Below are 19991 nucleotides of genomic sequence, written 5' to 3'. Positions count from 1 at the left end.
ATCATACATATACATATATATTGCAATAAAAGGGGAAAGGGAAAGGGATTAAGGACCGTAATATGGCTCTAATACAATAATTTTTTTTTTTTTATCTAAAAAAAACTATATCTTCGCTCACAAAAATCTAACAAATAAATGTATCATATCTTTGCTCACAAAAATCTAACAAATAAATGTATCATATATATATATATATATATATATATATATATATATATATATATATATATCTCAAAAATGCCAAAATCATATATATAGTGACCATAATTATATGTGCCTTATTTTATTAATAGGGAATATAAGCTTTTAAATGGGGGAGTTGTAAGTGACCAGTCAAGCATCTCCCATGGTCGAAGTTGAAAGTTTGAAACTTGATTTGCATAAAATTCAGTTGGAGCTAGCGCCACCCCAAATCTGGCATAACTCAATAATTGCTTGCCGCATGAAAAATGAGTGAATTGCACATGTCCCACCCTTTATGAGGCCTAGATGCATGCATCATCTAGAAACTTATTAATTATAAAAACATGCATAGGACAAAACCTCGTATTTTTTATTTTTTTTTAATAAATAGTCCATCTGAATAGAAATAAATAAATAAAAATAACTTTGTTACGAAGGGTCCATTTAGAATTGTAATTTTAGTAAGTGCGATTTTAAAAATAGCATTTTTAAAAATAGTGTTTTTGAAATCACTACTTTTTAAAATCGCAAAAGCGTTTGGTAAAACATGTTAAAAAGTAATTTTTTATTAAATATTTGTTATGCGAATTCATATTTTGGTTTAAATTCGCACTTTTTCAAATAAGCACCCCTAGCCTCTTTATTGAATCGTAGATTTTTTTCTTATTTTAAATTCAGTGCTTTTTAAATCGCAATGTCAAACGCCTTACATTTTGTGATATCTTTTAAAAATGCAGATTATTCTTACAAAATCGCAATTTCAAACACACCATAAAATTTTCTGTTTGGAGGTGTCAAAACATAGAAGAAATGACAAATAAATTTATTATTAGAAGAAAAAAAATGATTTATATGCATGAATGATCTGTTTGTATGTTTGCTGCTGTCAGTGGTTACCTACGCAAAATGTAAAATATATGATGCTTGTCTATCTGCTATTTGCTTAAAAATAGTTACTGTTGAAATCTTGTACTTGGTTTCTTGTTACGGATAAGGATAACTATTTTTATTTTTATTAAGAGAAATATTATAAATACTAATTTTTTATTAAAAGATAGGTACCAAGCCAGTGTAAAGCTGATTAATTAGAGAGGATTAAAATAATTAATTAAAAAAATTGTTACGGGTATTAATTAATTGGAACAGGATTCTCTCTGGTCTATTTTGGACTGGAGAATATCCAGTTAATGGTCAAAATCTCTTTAAGAAATCTTGAGGCCATAATATAAGACATCAGTCCCATTAATAATATATATATATATATATAATTAAAGGGTGGCTGGCCACCATTGAGGGTGGTTGGACCACCCTAGTTGGATTGGGGGTGGCTTCGGTCACCCAATGGCCCTTGAAGGTGGTCCGGCCACCCCCAAGGGCCAAATGATATATATATATATATATATATATATATATATAGTTTGGGTTTAGGGGGTGGTCCGGCCAAGATGGGGTGGACCACCCTAGTTGGATTGGGAGTGGCTTCGGTCACCCAATGGCCCTTGAAGGTGGTCCGGCCACCCCCAAGGGCCAAATGATATATATATATATATATATATATATATATATATATATATAGTTTGGGTTTAGGGGGTGGTCCGGCCAAGATGGGGTGGCCGGGCTCCCTTAATTTTTTTTTTTATTAATTTATTTATTGTTTTTTTTTTATCTGAATTTTTTTTTTTTTTTTTTTTTTTGTAGTGGGACATGTGTCCTATTTGTGGTTGTAGGATTTCTAAGAAGAAATTTCAACCATAAACTAGATATTCTCCGGTTCATTATGGACTGGAGAGGATCCTATTCCCAATTAATCGCTCCACATTAATTTGATACACATCTCTTGACAAAAAATTTGAAGCCCATAAATATTTCTCTTTTGTTATTAAGCTTCCTAAAATTTCAACAGTTTAAGAGATTGGAATTGCGAGTTGGACATGCTAAATTCAATTGAATTAGACTTGAACATGCTGCTACGTGAGTTGGATATAATATCCGTGTGGAAAATCTAAACAATGTCAGGTGGTTGCTTCAATGGTTTTTGTTGTAGTTTTCCTATTAACTTCAATGAGAGTACGACGCATAATTTGGAAAACAGGGGAAAGTTTAATATGTTTAATTTTCATTATCTGATCTCATATCCTAAGCACTTGTTCACTAATTCTCCGATTTAGAACATGAGGTTTTGGATTAAAACCCATTATGCGTGGTAAATTGTGGGATTTGTGGCTATTATATAGTATTTGACTTTAAACAGAGCAGTAAAAAAAAAAACGGCATAAAGTTATTTTTCTTGCCAATAACTCAATTTTGAAAACAAAAATTGAGCCTATGAGGATTAAAATTGAGTACTATTCGGCAAAGACCGAGGCCACGAAATGGTATTACGGAAGGTAATGCTCTGAAGATAATTTATACTTTTCAAACTAAAGACCAACTGTGACAAAGATACGGTACGTTGATTGAAGATTTGTTGATTGAGGTAGCACACATGTCGGCAAATAAGGGTACGGAAAAAATTTGGACCGAAAACTATCCTGATTTTCTTCGTAACGTTGTACACGCTAAAAGTTGTATGCATTCGGAATAAATGTTAAAAAGAAAAGAAAGAAAGAAGCTGCTGTTAAACATATAATAATTGAATATTAAGGAAGAATATACGTTGGCATATCCATTTTTTGTTTTTTACTTCTCTTTGCCATGAAAAGTGAGATTCGATTTTACCAGAAACAAGAAATACACTGAATTGACACTGAAAATAAAGATTCAGGAGAGAATGAACAAGAACAAGAACAAGAACAAGAATAAAAGTGACAAGGAACATATGGTTAAAAAATTAAAATGGGTTCATCCTTTTTCTCTATTTGCGGATGTAATTGGTACATGAATCTGTATAATTCATCAAACCAAGACTATCAAATCCATTAAAAAGGTTGTAAAAGGTGACAAAAGTTATGGATTATGGTGGATACCCTGAAATTCAAATCTGTAAGATATTAATGGAGAGTGCTTTTCAATGAAGTCAAGGAATAGTGACGAAATAATTAGTTGTTAGGCGATATGGGTCCCCGCCATGAATTTCAGTCTCAAATGTAACAATCTTAATTACTTGTTTATTCACCTGATGAACACTTCTGAGTTCACATTATAAACATGTCGAGGACATGATTCATTACCTTAAAACTCTAGTGTCTCTGTCTCATATAGATGATGAAGCCTTTGGCTACAACTATGGCCAGGCTCAATGTACCTACGATTCACTACTGATAAGTGTTTGGCTTATCTGATAAGAACTCTGAACTCATCCAAACAAAGTCCTTTTCCTCGGAATAAAAAAATGTGTACAATTTTGCAATGCTAGTGACAATAAGTTAAATTAACTAATTATTCGCAGCCTTGTAGTGCCAAATCCTAGTATCTAGCGCATAATTACAAAGATTTGGAGCCACCACTCATAGAATAGGCTTAGTTGATCACCTATTAGGATTCCATATCTCTTTTTATTTTCGGTATATATGTAATATTGAAGCAATTCTTCTGACGACTGGACTGGCAATGAGCCACTATTATACAAAGAAATATTAGACATGCAGTTATTATAATTATTATCATGTAGTGGGCTTGTGTCATTATTCCTATGTCATGGGCAATTATTCCCCCGTTAATGGTTTATCTAAAGTGGAACTTATGGTAGGTTTTATATCCAACATGTAATGTAACAAATCTGCAAATCATGTTTATAAGATGTTATTCTCGAAGAACAGTTAAAAAAAAAAAAAAAAAAAAATCATATGATCATCTAATAAAACCCATATCATTAATCACAAATGAATTGAAACCTTCCTACTAAAATTTTGGATATAGTATTAGTCCACCAAAAGCACAATTGTAATCAAAATAATTTTTGTGGTCTAGTGATATCTTTTCTCATATAAAGTAACAGTTTTTAGTTTCATACATGGTATCGTAGGGATATTTAAATGAAAATGACAGCAGGCTACCTTGAATTTTGTAAAAGGGGGGAAGACTATACACTATAGAGTACACTGTGTAACCTGTCATTCCTATTTCCGACCATTGTCTGTAAAGCACGAGGTTTGTGGGCCTAAGTTCATGATGAGCCTTTTAAACCAATCGTAGCCCAAAAAGAAGTGCTTGAATTAGGCAATTTTAATATCACCAACCTAAGTGCTTTATTATTATTATTATTATTATTATTTTTGTGCGTGTGTGAATACACCTAAGTGTTACTTAATTAGGGATAAATGTAAAGGTTTGGAGTTTTGACAAACAACACAAATTTCTTACAAATTATTTGTAAAATTTGTGGGAAATTCTTATAAATCAGTCTTTAAAGGTAACATATGTCTTTTAAGCTAGTAAAAAAGCACGTGATATATATGTTTTTCGCATGCAATTAACATATGTCACTTTTAAAAGTATAATGCTACAGGCACTCACCTTAGGTGGCTCCTACTCTTACTATTAGATCAAAATTTAATAATAATTTATCTCAAATTCAATGGCGAGAATGGGTGCCACTCAATGGTATATGAGAATGGAAGTGTGTATAGCATTAGTGCATTACTCCTTTTTAAAAATTGGTTTGTAAGAAACATTTACAAACCAAGTTATAAAAACGACATGTGTTGTTCACGCCATTAAAAAGCATGTGAGTAGTACAAGCTATTGAAAAAGGATATGCTTTTCACATGCAAAGAATATGTCACATTGTCACTTTTAAAAGCTGGTTTGTGAAAAAATTTTGTCCTTTAAGAAATAGTTCCTCGACTATTAAATGACTTATATTTAAAAAAGTGTTTGGAATACAGTATTAAATGACTTACAAAGTTCAAGCAGTCGTGGGAGTGCATGGATGTTTTTCCGAGGAGCCCACCACCATTGCTAAAGGCAAGGTTGGAACCAAGATTTTTTGAGTTAGAGTTTAAGGGGTAAAGTCCACTTAATCCTTTTAAACTGCCACTTCAATGATAATTTACCTCACAAACTATCAATTACAACAATTTATCCTCCAAATTACTAAAACAATGACAATGTACCCCACAATGCTAGCAAAATGATGAAATTACCCCTATAGAATTTTCAATAAGACAAATACCCTTAAAATTTTGAAAAAAAAAAATAATAATTTTTAGTATTTTTGTTTTTATTTTAGTAAGGGTTATTTCGTCATTTTTTAAAAATTGGGGGTACATTGTCATTGTTTTAGTAGTTTGGAGAGTAAATTATTGTAATTGATAGTTTGGGGGGGTAGATTATCATTGGAGTGGTAGTTTGATGAGGTTAAGTAGACTTTACCCGAGTTTAAACTTATGTAAATATATAGATACATAAAGTCCATCTATATGTACGTGTGTGCAACACGTTTATGTAAAGAGTATTATTAGAAGTCGTCCTTATGTCTCTCTTGTGTCCCTTCAAAATTGATGTGACTTTAAAATCACCATTTGATTTGTGATAGATCACTATTATATTTTGATCAAATGATAATTTTAAAAGTCACATCAATTTTAGAGAGACAAGTCTAAAACTTAAACTTAATTTTATACTATGTCTGAACTTTAAAGTCATAACTGCAGATAAAAGTTATATGTCTATAAAATCATATTTTATTTTTATTTTTTTTTTAAAAAAATCTTCACTTAACTCCTTCCTAAACTTTTACCACTTTTGCAACTACCTCTAAAGTTCAAAAACCCTCCAATTTAGTATATCAAACTTTAAAAAGTTTGTAATGTAATCCCTCGTATTGGAGCTTTAAGTTAAATCATATGATAAATGGGCGAAATGACCTTTATATATTATTTTTCATTAATCATCATTAGGTTATGTTTTTCTATGTAAATAAATTGAAGAATTAGTTAATCTAACTTGAACTTTAGACTGAGTACTTGGAAGAAAAGGGTGAAGGTAAGGTTGAAGACATTGTCAGGTGTACTAGCAGCAGAAGCTTCCAATGCTTAAGTTAGTTGAGAGAACTCTTAAAAATAGAAAAGTAGGAAAAAGGGAAGGAGATGGAGAGCAAAATAGTTGTCTAGCGAGAGAATGTGAATGTACCTGAATTGTCTTCTCTCTTTCTTTATACAAAGCATCGTTTTCTTGCATTTAGGTTTTTCAAGTGTCGTTCATCGATGAGGTGCGAACAAATGGGGATACCAAAATTGGGTTCCACCTTTGGACATGTCGCAACCATTGCCTAACCCTCTACTGAGAATATCGAAGCGGTTAGATGATGTGTCAGGGTTGTGATTCCTTAAGGGTGTCAAAAATTACTGAAAAACCAGAACCGAAACCGGAAAACCGAAAACTGGGGAACCGGGGACCCGGTTCCGATACTCGGTTTTTACTAGGAAACCAAGAACCGGATTTTCATTTTATTTAATAATATTTATATATTATTATGCTAAGCTGAAATCTTCAGACAGTCAGTTTGAAGAGTAGGAAAAATAGAAAACAAAGAAATATATTGTTTGAATATTTATATACATATATATTTATTGTTGGTAGTTTACATTTATTGTTGTAATATTTATATACATATATATTTATTGTTGGTAGTTTATATTTATTGTTGTAATATTTATATATATTGTTACTTTAGTTTATAATATTAACATCTAAACAAGATTTGATGGAATTCTGATGTTGGGTTTATTGGGTTGATTGTAGTAGTTGTTCATTTTCTGATGTTGGGGTCTTAAGCATCTGGAAATTTGGTCAATTGGGTCACTTATTTGATGCCTTTCTTTGCATAAAGTTTGGTTCTTACAATTTTTTAGGCTCACAATGAAATATACTGTTTGAATATATATAAAGTATTTATTGTTAGTAGTTTATATTTATTGTTGTAATAATTATTTGGAACAATTACAACAAAGCTCCTTTAATTTAGACAAAAAGACTAATAGATTTTTTTTTAAAAAAAGAGCCAACTTACGAAAAAAAAAAAAAAAAAAAAAAAAAAAAAAAAGGCTTATTGTAGGCCCAATACCTAAAATAAACCCAAAAAACAATTTTATTAAAAAACCGGTTACGGACCGGGTAAAACCGAAATCGGCTAGTCTGGTTCCGATTTCTCAAAACCGAGAACTGGGGTACCCCGGTTCTGGTTCCAGGTTTTGGCCAAAAACCGAGAAACCGGACTGGGTTGACACCCCTATGATTCCTAGCTTCGACAATAAGTCGGCATTAACGGGTCCAATTGGCCCATCAAGGATATTAGGTGAGGTTATGGGCCGAGAGTCCAAATGGGTGGATATTGGGTACACAAAAAAATACAAGTACTTTAACAAAATAGATTAAGAGCCGGTTTGAGATTGCATTTGAAGGGCTTAAAAGTGTTTTTAAGACTTAAAAAGTCCGTTTAAAGAAAAAAATACCCGTTTGATAAAAAAATTAAAAGCGCTTTTAAGGGTCTAAAAAACCTAAAAATTGTAAAAATGTACTTTTGCTTAAAAACTCTTTTTTTTGACTTAAAAGCTCTATTTCTCAAACGCAATTTCAAATAGACTCTAATATAAGCTTATTTTGGTTTGATTTAGTGTAGTTGACGTATAAGCATGCAAATCTTAGTATGATATTAGGTTTTAACTTGACGATGAATTTGTTGTAATGTATATGTTGCACACTAATTGAACAAAATTATATATATATATATATTTTGGGGGACATTCTCCTATATTTCTTTATAAACAAAAACTTCACACCAATAAAATTCACCTTCTTTCTATGGTAAACATTTACGTGTGAATTTCAATTGACTAGGGCCTATTCCACCGCAGCCTCAGAGAGGTTGATCTCTTCCGGGCTAATTCGAAGTTTCTAGAGACACCTTGTCCATAATTCATTTCTAATTTAGACCACACGTGTGGAACCTTCCACTTGTGCGAACATGCCACAACTGTCCAATGCATCCATACAATTGACATCTTTCCCTTTTGTTTTGTTTAATGTAAGTTACAATTGACATCTTTTCACTCTTTGCACGACAACCTAACCTTCCTCAAAAGTCACATTTTACTATTAAGTCATATAATATATTTACATGGAATTAATAGAAAACTACAGTCAAAGGGGAATGAAAAATAATATATAAAAGTTGTAGGGTCAAAAAGCCATCATTGTGGAGATAATCAAACTTGGAAAAGTAATTGAAGTTCCTCTTTATTATCATAAAAAAAAATTATTTTTTCGCTTTTTTGTTGGACACGAAAATGGTTTTGGATTTGAGATTCAATAAGCATTGACATGTAACGCCTAGATGCAAAGGTTCACTAATAATCTTTAATATGTTATGGAATTGAAAAATGTTAAATATTATCCTCACGTTTTATTGAACTGATGCGTCGGTGCTTATCAAATTTTGAATTTTGTTTTTAATAAGAACTTAAGAGTATTGTTATATTAGCCCAATAAAATGAGGCAAGACAAAGATGTAGTATGTAACATTACTTACAAAAACAAAACAGGTAATTGCTCGTTTGGTTTACAATTTCAAAAAGTGTTATTTGAAAACACGATTTAAAAAAAGAAAAAGAAAAAAAGTTAGTGTTATAACAAAATTCACAGTTTGGCCTTTAATATTGTATTTTAGCTTTCAAAATCTGTTTTTAAAAAGCACAAATTTCCTGCTATTTGAAAATACATTTTTCTATGTTTTCAAATTGTGATTTTTTAAAGGAGAATGCTAAGTGTTCTCTTAATCCTATGTCGATTTTATTTTCTAAAATAGCAAAAAAAAAAAATGACCCTTATTTTTTTTACCTAGTTTTTAGAAAATAATATTCACCTAGGACCAGAAAAACTTTAGGAGAACACATACTATTTTCCTAAATAGGGAAATGGTATGTGTTTTTCGTGTTCTAAGTGGTGGATATTATTTTTTAAAATTCAAGTGAGATAAATAAGGTCGAGTTTCTTTTTTATTTTTGTGTTTTGTGTTTTGTGTTTTTTTTTTTTTTAATTTATTTTTAAATAATATCCAACTATGACCATGAAAACACCAACATCTCCCTAAATTTTAGGCCATTACTTTTTTCTGCTAAACCCTAAATTACGTTTGCCATTACACCAGTCCTGTACAGTCATCATGTTCTAGGGCATTCCACACTCATCTTTTTTCTTATGTATTCAAACTTGAATAGAGTTAATAGATAGCTAGATAGATACCCCATTGACCGAATCATTGACACGATATTGATGTCTTGTCCAGGTAGTGACGTAGGGTGTGACCTATACTATACTATAATTCCTTGGCGCATGTTGTTTCCAGTTTTCTGCCATGCCCCTTTATCCAAATGTTTGCATTATTGTTCTTTGATTTCTCTTTAAAAAAAATTGGAGAAAACAAGAAAAAGTGCTTACGATTTCATCTTACATAGATTGAAGTCGCAGGAATAAGATGATTGGTTAAAGAAGAGAAAGCTAATTAAATTAGTGGAAGAAGAAGAAGGAGATAACAAATTCCTCTATGACTTTGACAGTAATTGTGTTCACACTTCAGGAGGTATTCAAATTTGGCATCGAATTTTGTTCAGATAAGTACAGGACGTGCATTAAAAATGGCCTTTGGCCCCAGATAGCGGACAAATACTACTACGTGACACTTATTAAAGGACGCCAGTCGCCATGGGCCTTGGCCCTTCAAACAGCGTGAGGTTTTCCCATGCGTGGGCATTAGCTTTGGTCCGGTCAAGTTGTACAAATATTACCCTTTGACTTTGGCACCCATTGGCTTTAAGCCCAAACTGGCAACTGGCAACTGGCAACTGGCGAAGCCTCTTGCTCCGTCCAAGGTTAATTTATTAATTATCTGTTTGTATGTACCCGTACGTATAAATGTAATCAGTGGGCCAACCCTCCTTTCATCGTATGTGTTCTTTTTAACTTACTTTAAATTTAGTAGTCAACCCCTCCCTCTCTTCATGCACTTTAATGAACATCAGCCCCCCACCAACCTCCAAAGAACATGTCATGAACAAAGGGTTTTTTATTTTGTTTTTTATTAATCAGCATAATTAAGCAATCAAATAACATTAACACAACAACACATATTTCATTTAATTTCCTGAGGCATGAACATCTTCTTTCTTGAGCGACCAAACTTTCATGATCTCCAAAGATGGGCCGATCGAGAGTGAGCCCAGCCTGTCATTTCGAGTCCTAGTTAGCAAAATTAGGCTTCAACGTACATTCTCATGATCCAACTCTTAAGTCATTTCGAGCCCTAGTTAGCAAAATTCGGCTAGATGTCTTGTTGCAACAAGGAAATGGTTTTTTGGGTGAGAATAGTGATCATGTTGTTTTCTCCAAACTTGAAAAGAGGGTCAATTATATCCTAATAAGTAATTTTACTATTAATTATTCTGATTCTGATGATAATGAGATTTGCTACTTAAAGTTACACTTTTATGATCTCTTTGTGATATTGGTTTCAAGATGTGTGCATCCCACGGTACAATAAGTGTAAAAGTAGTGTTATAGATACAATAACTTTTACTAAAAATGTTATTTACAAATTGATATGATAGCTCATAATTAGTCAAATAATTATAAAGTCAGCATAAAATTACTACTGTCAAACTTTTACTAGTGCAACAAAATTTATATATTATTCTCAAACGTACAAAAAAAAGTAGAATCCGAATACATTTAAAGAAAAAAAAAAAGAAAATGCCTATCGGGTAAAAACAGATTCACCAGTTTTTTTGAATTTGATCAAGGATTTAGTCGAAGTATCGAATTTTTGCACTACCACGGAGAACCTTCCCAGAAAGACATTCGCGCGAAGTCAATCCACGTTCTGGAGGACTCACACGTACACAATCAGACCCACCTATAAAATAGACTCAAATCTCATCAATTTGAAATAAAGCAAAAAGGTTACGTTCAATATTAATTAAGAGAAAAAGGGAAAAAGAAAAAGACAAAGAAAAAGAAAGAAGCCCAGCATGGAGGAGCCCCACAAGGGAAAGGACAATCAGAAGCACGAGGCGGAAGAGAAGGCTAGGGAAGAAGTCCGGTACCGGGGAGTCCGGCGGAGGCCGTGGGGGAAGTTTGCGGCCGAGATTCGAGACCCGTCCAGGCATGGTGCTCGTCGGTGGCTTGGGACGTTCGATACAGCTGAAGACGCAGCAAGGGCATATGATCGCGCTGCATTTAACCTAAGGGGTCACCTTGCAATTCTTAACTTCCCTAATGAGTATTATCCACAAGTCATGGGCTCTCCTCCTCATCCTCCTCAATTTTCATCATTTTCAAGGTCTACTACTTCTTCTTCAGCTCCTGGTGGAAGTTCCGAAAGGGGATCAAGTTCATCTTCTGGACAAGAAAGGCAAGTTTTCGAGTTTGAGTACTTGGATGACAAGGTGCTGGAGGACCTTCTTGAATCAGAAGAGGAGAAGAGGAAGCGAACGCAAGGTTGAGGAGAAGGTAAAGAATGAATCAAGGTTAAATTTGAGCCCTTTCTCTATTGCTTTTGTTCTTAAAAAATGCTATTTAACAGGCTGCTATACAACTTGTTTGGAATAACGTGACAGTAAAATCAGCCATTAATTTTTTTTTCTTTATACAAGTCTTCTTTGATTCAAAAGGCTGGTTTTTACTACTACGTTATTTGAATTGTATGAAAATTGTATAACATATTACTAAATATATATATATAGCATTCTGATATTTTGATTAATAGTTTTGAATTTTTTTTAGTGTAATACGGAGAAAAAGCATAAGGGTTTGACTCTTTGGAGGAACTGATCTAAATGTTATAATTAACTCCGATATTGGTATTGATTGTCTGATATTTTTATACAAGTATAGTTTATGTTTGTTTTGTTGATTATTTAGCTCACAGGGAGTGTTGAATATGAAAAGGAGGACATTAAACTTGTTGAAGGAACATTCTTGCGTAGAATGGAGTTTTTACCGAGAGGAAATTTTGTAGATGATGATGATCATGAAAGAAACAACAATAAAAGAGCCACATTAATTAATTTAATTCTTCTAAATCCAATATTCAGTGACAATCTAGCTCTCACTGGAGTTCAGACAAAGCGAACAAATATTTGGATCATTGAGTTATTTGGTGGAGAAATCTAGCTAGAATGCAGCAACGCTAGCTAACAAACTTGATTGAAGCAACAGTATGAAGATTAGAAGATTAGAACGCATCTTACCAAAAAGCCATTCAATTTATTCAGTTGATGGTGATTGTTCAAATGAACCAATCAGCGAGAATAAAGGTTAAGAATCTTTAATGCTAATGTGATATTAGTGATAGTGAAAGTTGATCAAGAACGTGATCTCCAAATATACTTTCAAGATAACACGCACAGTTAATCATAAAGAAAATTCGAAAAGATATAGAAATCGTGGTGATCATGGGACCAAAAGTAATATCTTCTTCATATATATACTCTGAATCTTCTTCATTAATCTTTCTAGGCAAATTACAGTAAGAACAAGTATATATGGTGAAGACCATAATGGTACTTGATGCCTATCATGAGAAGAAGAACTCCTTTGTTTTTTTTCTCCCAAAAAAGATTGCAACTTGGGGAAAGGGAAAATTCAGAAAGAGTGATGTGAATGTAGAAATCTGTACAAATTGGGGTATTGCCCTTGATATCTTGTATTGATAGATTGTGTTTGCATTATTGATAGCTTTTGGTATCGTTAGACAGATTTGATTAATTGATAGTTTTGGTTGTATTATTGACAGATTTGGTTGTATTGTTGTTTCCTTGGTGATGATCCAGCTCTAATATTGCTGAAGTGTCGTGTGAGCTTGTTTTGTGTTAGTGAAGTTTCATTCATTAAAAAAAAAAAAAAACTTAGGACCCTATCAGGAAAAATGAAAAATGCAAAAACTAATAATTAATGTCGAGAGCCATATATTATTTCCCTTTTAAAATTTTATGGCCTATGCTCCATAAAACTTAATCAATAAATAAGTAGGAAAATTTTCTAAATTGATACTAAACTAAAAATAACCCGCATGAATTGATTATGGAAACCCTAAATACCTTAAACTAAAACTATAAGGGATACCTCGAATATAGCAATTAAGTTTTTAATATTCTTCAATTCCAAAACCAATTCTCCACAGGTCGAATATATAACTTGAGGTTTCCTGTTGAATCTTGAATTGATTCACAAAAGAAATCAAATGTTTATTTAAGATAAACTAAGGTTTCTCCCAGATCACTAGCTATGATCAACTTAGTGCACATTTAATTGAATTTCAATAAATTCAAGCTGCTTAGTCTTTAGATTTGTGAGTAACTTGATATTTAACAAATTTCTCCTCCAATACCCTAGCAAGAAAGAAAAAAAAAATTAGGCATATTGGGACTTTGGATTTAGAATACCATAAATATGTTTGGTCAATGGATTCTTCAAAGTTTTCTCAGAGACTATAATGTTTTCTTTTTTGACATATATCTTTCTGAATTTTTTGTAAAATGTTTTTTGTTTTTTATGGACCCTATGAATCAATTTGTCAATAAATGTTTACCTTTGAACTTGATAAAGTTTCTTTTACACGGTTCATGTTAAATTAGGATTCACACTTCATATCATGATCGTAAGGAATACTAAATTAAATGATTGATCATTAGATTATAGTAATGTTATATTGATGTAATATTCAACTCCAATATACCTCCTTTTCGTCACACTAATATTACAGTGACATCTTCAGATGAGCATCTCTTACAGATTACTTTTGTATGGCATTTGAGCACATCCATTTTGGTTCTAAACTAAGTTTTGGCTTCGTTGGACAGATTCCTTGCAGGCCAAAGTCTATTACAGATTATTTTAAAAGACTTCTTCAAGCGTTTGAATTCAAATTCCTCAAGTTGTGTATTTCCTCCTAGATTTTATGCGACTTAATTAAAGGGGAGAAAAACTTTTGGAAAGTGTAGCATTTCTCGTTATGATATATCTCACGATCCATCTTCTTCGCTTGCACTTTATAAAGCTTATGGAATTTTGCAGCTGATCAAGATGTATGCCAATACGCTGAAATATAGATGTAGTAGGTTTAGGTTAACAGATGGAGCCCAAAATATTTCGATTGCTTTCTCCACTTTCGAGGATCCTTTCTAAAGCTGTGGCCGAGTCAAGAATCAAGATTGGATTTTATTTTGGTCTTTAGATTTTGGATTATGTAGTTTTCTGCTTTTTGTAACTAACTGTGTTGTTTGTTTGTACTTTTCTTCCTCATCAATAAAAAATAATAAATGGAGCCCATGGTTTTCTAACCACACTCGACTTCTTCACGAGAATTAATTCCTGAACATCTTGAGAGTTGTGCAATAATTCCATTGAGAAACTATACCTTATGCAATCAAATGAAAGTATGAAAGAAAAGAAAAAGATACATGTACAACACAAAACAGATGTGATTATGAGACTTGGCTGCTGATTGGTTGATGTTTCATCCCGAAACCTGAGATTAAGCAGATAAGAGAAAATAGGCGGCCGGCAGGTTGGTTTTTTTACTGTGATTTACTTTGTTGGAACATTTCCAAGCAGCCCCTAAAGCAGATAAAGTTTCGGAACAATTCAACCTGTTCAACAAGCATACGTCAACGTTTTACTAGTAGAGAGTTGTAACAGTTATATGCCAAGCTTTAAAGCTTCAAAATAGAAGAACTGTAATTGATGATCTGTTTTCGATTGCATCTATAGATAGTCATTGCAGCCAATTAGGCAACATGAAACAATACCACTTGAACAAAATTTTCTTTGTAAAGTGTACTTCACAGCTTTAGAAATGATAGTGCTTAGTGGGATTAAAAAGCTATAATTTACAAGTAAAAAGCTAGCTCACAGTTTGTTCAATAAGAAGTTTTTTTTTTTTTCTTGGAAGTGAGAGAATTTTTGTCCAAAAAAAAAAAGAACGCACATCAAATTGTATGGCAAGGAGTGAAAGGACAGCGAAGAAATTTGTAGCACAAACATTTAGAGACTGATAAATCTCCACTTTCATTGAGGCCAAACTCAAGCATAAAAGAGAGGGAAAAAAAGAAAAGAAGAAGAAGTTTGCCACTACTATTCATAACAAGAACAAGCGTTGATCATCATCCTTTCTTGTTCTTTTTCTCTTCGTCTTCAAGAAGCTCCTCAAGCAACTTATCATCAAAGTACTCAAACTCGAAAACTTGTTTTCCATGCTCTCTTCTAGCACTCTCCACATTCCTACACCTTGAGGAGGAAGAAGAAGAAGAAGAGGAAGATGATGAAGGAGCGGAAGAACCACCACGACGATCACTTACCATAGGGTACTCATGTGGAAAGTTGAGAATGGCTAAAGAGCCCCTCATGGCGTAAGCGGCTCGGTCATATGCTCTAGCAGCCTCCTCCGCCGAATTAAAAGTCCCAAGCCACACACGTGCGCCATGCCTAGTCGAGTCTCGAATCTCGGCTGCAAACTTCCCCCACGGCCTCCTCCGTACGCCGCGGTATTTGACCTGATCACCTCCTTCCTTCTCCTCGATGCCCTTCTCCTCCTCATCCATGTTTGCATGGCTACTAGTGTTTTAGGACATGGCCATTTTATATGGGTCAGGGGGATTCTCAAAATTTAGCCACGTGGCAGAACCAGTGACATGATTGATGTTTTATTGTTCGCACGTGTTCAACAGAAGCTTCTGTAAAGACCAGTTTGAGTCCAGTGTATCTGGATGGTCAAGCCGATGGCGGCTTTACCCTATAACCCCTTCTTTCACTTTCGTCTTCTTTTCCTACTTTTTTGTTCATATGCCGCCACAGAAACGCATAATTTATTTGCTTGATAAAGAGGGGTTGAAAAAGGGACTTCATCATCTAATGTTCTATAGGCTTAATGCTACACGTGCATAAATTGGTGGTCAATTGACGGTGGATTTTATGGTTAATCTTTTGTTTAGTTGTATCCAACGGTGTACATATGCATGATGTCAAGTCATGCATTAAAGTTTTTAAAATGACGTAATACTATATATACTATGTGACAATATATGTACCATTAGATCTATAAAATTTAGTTCTTCTCCATTTCACTAAATCTTTGTTATCATTTTTTTTTTTCTAATTAAAACTTTTATTGAATTTTTTTTTTTTAAAAAATTTAATTTGATGTGTTTTTAATTGTTAATTAGGTTATCCTCCATTCTTTATATTATATATGTACGTGTAAGTAGTATATATAGTCGAAGGAAGGTGATTATATTGGTGGTCCAAGATCGATGTACCATTTGATGATATTAAATCGATTAAGGGTCAGTGCAGAAAAAAGTAAGCATTTTAAATTTTGTGGATTCCATCATCCAGAAGCAGAATTTGATTCGGGAGGGTGTAAGCGTCGGAATTTTTGATGATGTTATAGGGACGGATGATCAAGGGGACAAAACCCTTGGCTAACCTTAATTAATTATATAATTAAAAGCATCTTATAACACTAACAAAAAATTAACTTTAAGATTTTACTCGTCAAAAGAATATATGATTTTTTCTAGGTAGTCTGTTGTATATGCTTAATTATAGGTTTATCGAGTATAATGCTTCCCTTTTTCACATTTAAATGGAATAATTAAATGACTGTTATACAAATGGAATGACGTGATGATAGTTAAAAATCAATTCTTTATTTTTTATTTTTTCTTTACGTACAAGTGATGACTCAAGACTGTATAGCAGTCATATAACAGTCAATTAAATAGCATTCAATGTAAAAGGTAGCCAATTTGATTCGTCAACCAAGATTAGTCTCACAAAAAAAAAAAAAAATTGAAAGATCGTGTTTTAAAAGTATTCGGATTTGATCAAGAGAAGTCAAATAAAAATTACATATACTAATTATAGATTTATCAAGTATAATGCTTCCATTGTTCATATTTACATGGAATAATTATATGATTGTTATACAAATGGAATGACGTGATAGTGAAAATCCAGTTTTTAATTTTTATTATTATTTTTTTTTTATGTACAAGTGTTGACCCATGACTATATAACAGTTAATTAAATAGCATTGCTAATGTGAAAGGTAGCCAATTTGATTCGTCAACTTAGATTAGCTAGTCTCAAAAAAAAAACAAAAAAGTTGAAAAAAAGTTAAAAATATTCAGTTTTGAAAGAGAAGTCAAATGAAAATTGCATATAATAATTATATCCATATTCAACGATCGAACAAGATCCTAGGCAAAAAAAGATAAAAGATAAAAGAAGAAGATAAAACAAAGGACCAGAAGGGAAGATGGTGCTCAAAGATTTGATAATTTCAAAAGTGGTGAGTACTTGACGATCTAATTTATAACTCCGTTCACTGAGACAGCATTTGCCTTTATTCTTGGCCAAAAGTTCAATGTCGTTCTTTTCATCTATACTCGATTATCATTTTTTGCTACTTTTTAGTGTTTTTTTTTTTTGGTTTTTTTTTTAGTATATACGTGTGAGTTTGAGTTTGAGTTTGAATGATTAAGCTCAATATGTACGTAGCAATCATAAAAATAGGGCCATTCATATAATAGAAATGAGTCCAAACCAGTAGGATTAAGTTTTTGAATTAAAGGGTGCACGTATAAACGAGCCGAGCTTGAGCGAGTTTCCTTTATTCGGACTCAACTTGTTTAAATTTTATTCGAGCTCGAGCCGAACTCAAGGACGAGCCAATTACTTGAGCTCGAGCTCATAATAAGTCAAGCTGAGCTAACTCGCGCGAGCTGGCTCTTATATTTAATTTTTTTATGGGGAAATTACAGTTTACCCCCCCAAAGTTGTCACCGATTTACAATTTCGCCTCCAAAGTTTCAATTTTTGCAACCCACCCCCTTAAAGTTTTAATTTTTTTTCAATTCAGCCATTCCGTCAGTCAAAACCACTTTGACTGACGGAACAGTGATCACGTGCGACGCACGTGATCACTTAAGGTGTTTTAGTACCGAAAATGCCCCCCGAATATTATTTTCCACATTCTGCTGTCAACCACCTCCGAATCTCTTCCATTACAAATCTCCCATGCTTCTCCCTCCATGTTCTGGTGCACTGCAAGCTCTTTAGAGATTCAACAGTAGATTCTCTCAATCTCTGCGCCACTTTCGTTGCTACTGTCTTCAAATTTTGTTAGTGTATCATTTCCTTCACAAATTCGTCCAATATTTTCGGATTCTGTCTGCTTTTCTATCAGATATTGTTTTTCTTAAGATTTGAAGCATACCCATCTGGTTTCTTAATAATTTATGTCACGGGTTGCCTCTACACTGTTGTTGCCCCTCTCCCTCGCCGTTGCCTCCAAAAGGAAGAAGATTGATCTTTCCTTGGCCAAATGGCCCAAATCTCACAAAATTGTTGGGATTTTGGCTAGATTCAATCCCGAAACACCTTGGAAACGACAATGGAACTACCAAATTGAAACAATTGAAACAATTAAATCCAAGAACTGAAGTCCTTACATTTCACGCATAAACAACCGTAATTCAAAAAAATTCTCAAATTTATCACAACCTAGTACAATGTGAATGATCGAACATATGATTCTAACATCTATTAAGATAAATCAACCATCAATTCCGATAAATTAATCTTCTCTGTCGTTGCAGGAGAGGGATCAATCTTTTCTGTCGTTGCCGGAGAATGACCTTTGCCGAAGAATCCAAGAATCATTCGTTCAAATGAACAGGGGAACATAGAAACAAAAACACCTTCTTCCCAAGACTTGCTTTGCCTCTTCCTGCAAGACCCTTCTCACTCATTCTTGTTTCTTGTTGACCAATAGCAGATCGATCGGTTTGGCATGGAGAAGAAAAGGTAGGCGGAGAAGAGAAGGTAGGGATGGGGGCATTTTGGGAAAACCACAACCAATAGTGATCACGTGACTTGCACGTGATCACTGTTCCGTCAGTCAAAGCCGCTTTGACTGACGGAATGACTGAATTGAAAAAAATTGAAACTTTAAGGGGGTGGATTGCAAAAATTGAAACTTTGGAGGCGAAATTGCAAATCGGTGACAACTTTGGGGGGATAAACTGTAATTTTTTCTTTTTTTATATATATAATTAAATTTAAACTTCAAGTACTCTTAAACGGCTCAAGAAGCCAGCTTGCATATGAACATTTCCTTAGTTTGGCTAGTCGAGTATGGAGCTTTAGTCACTACAACAAGACACTTGGTTTCGAAGAGAAATGATGTGCATCATTTTATAGATAAGCAAACTTAGGGATTGGTGCTTTCTTAGTAATGTAGGACAAGTTAATAGGTTGTATTCAGACTGTAGTGAAACAATGCCCCCTACAAAAAAAAAAAAAAAAAAATTGTTTCAACGTCTCTCTCAATCTCCCTCACCAGTCACAACGCATCTTCCACCACCAGCTCTCATTTCCCACTCTCTCACTCTCGTTCACCAGACAGGTAGTGATCCAAAGTGTTTGGGTCTGTTTGATTCTTCAATAGTTTCTGCTTGATTCTTCTTCCTTTCATTTGGGTTTGCTCTAATTGAATCTGGGTCTTTTTAATGATTGCTCTCTCTCTCTCTCTCTCTCTCTCTCATCATGACTAAGTGGAGAAAGTTTGTTTTTGTTTGGGTGAAGAAGACGAGCAACAAAGAATCAGAATGGAAAGATAGGGAGAGAGAGAGAGAGAGAGAATTAATGTTAAAAAAAAAAAAGTCGAGCTTCTACAAGCCGATCTCGAATTCGCTCGCGAACACCCCTAGGGGCACCACAAGAAATTTGGCCTTTAACAATTAAATTATCAGTGACCACATTTTGTATTTGTCGCTAATTTCACACCAAAAAAAAAAAAAAACTAT

At 33.4% G+C, this 19991-nt stretch overlaps 2 protein-coding genes across 2 annotated transcripts; one reads left to right on the top strand and one right to left on the bottom strand.

The window, feature by feature from the left end:
* The first annotated feature begins 11150 nt into the window (after positions 1-11150).
* On the top strand, positions 11151-14024 carry TDR1 (Integrase-type DNA-binding superfamily protein). Its single transcript, XM_059592507.2, has 2 exons — positions 11151-11631; positions 13983-14024. Exon 1 carries the CDS (start codon positions 11151-11153, stop codon positions 11622-11624), a length of 474 nt encoding a protein of 157 aa, XP_059448490.2. The 3' UTR covers positions 11625-11631; positions 13983-14024.
* A 1102-nt stretch (positions 14025-15126) lies between these two features.
* LOC132179562 (Integrase-type DNA-binding superfamily protein) lies at positions 15127-15722 on the bottom strand. Its single transcript, XM_059592302.2, has one exon. The coding sequence runs from the start codon at positions 15720-15722 to the stop codon at positions 15285-15287; it is 438 nt and encodes a 145-aa protein (XP_059448285.2). The 3' UTR covers positions 15127-15284.
* Between the last annotated feature and the right edge of the window lie 4269 nt (positions 15723-19991).

Source organism: Corylus avellana, chromosome 4 (assembly GCF_965113065.1).
Source record: "Corylus avellana chromosome 4, dhCorAvel1.hap1.2, whole genome shotgun sequence".
Taxonomy (NCBI): Eukaryota; Viridiplantae; Streptophyta; class Magnoliopsida; order Fagales; family Betulaceae; genus Corylus; species Corylus avellana.
The sequence above is the reverse complement of the archived record's forward strand: the minus strand, read 5'-3'. Positions and strand labels throughout refer to the sequence as shown.

What these genes read in the sequence shown, in the direction of transcription:
- TDR1 (XM_059592507.2), top strand. Translation starts at nt 11,151, where the DNA reads ATGGAGGAGCCCCACAAGGGAAAGGACAATCAGAAGCACGAGGCGGAA.
- LOC132179562 (XM_059592302.2), bottom strand. Translation starts at nt 15,722, where the DNA reads ATGGATGAGGAGGAGAAGGGCATCGAGGAGAAGGAAGGAGGTGATCAG.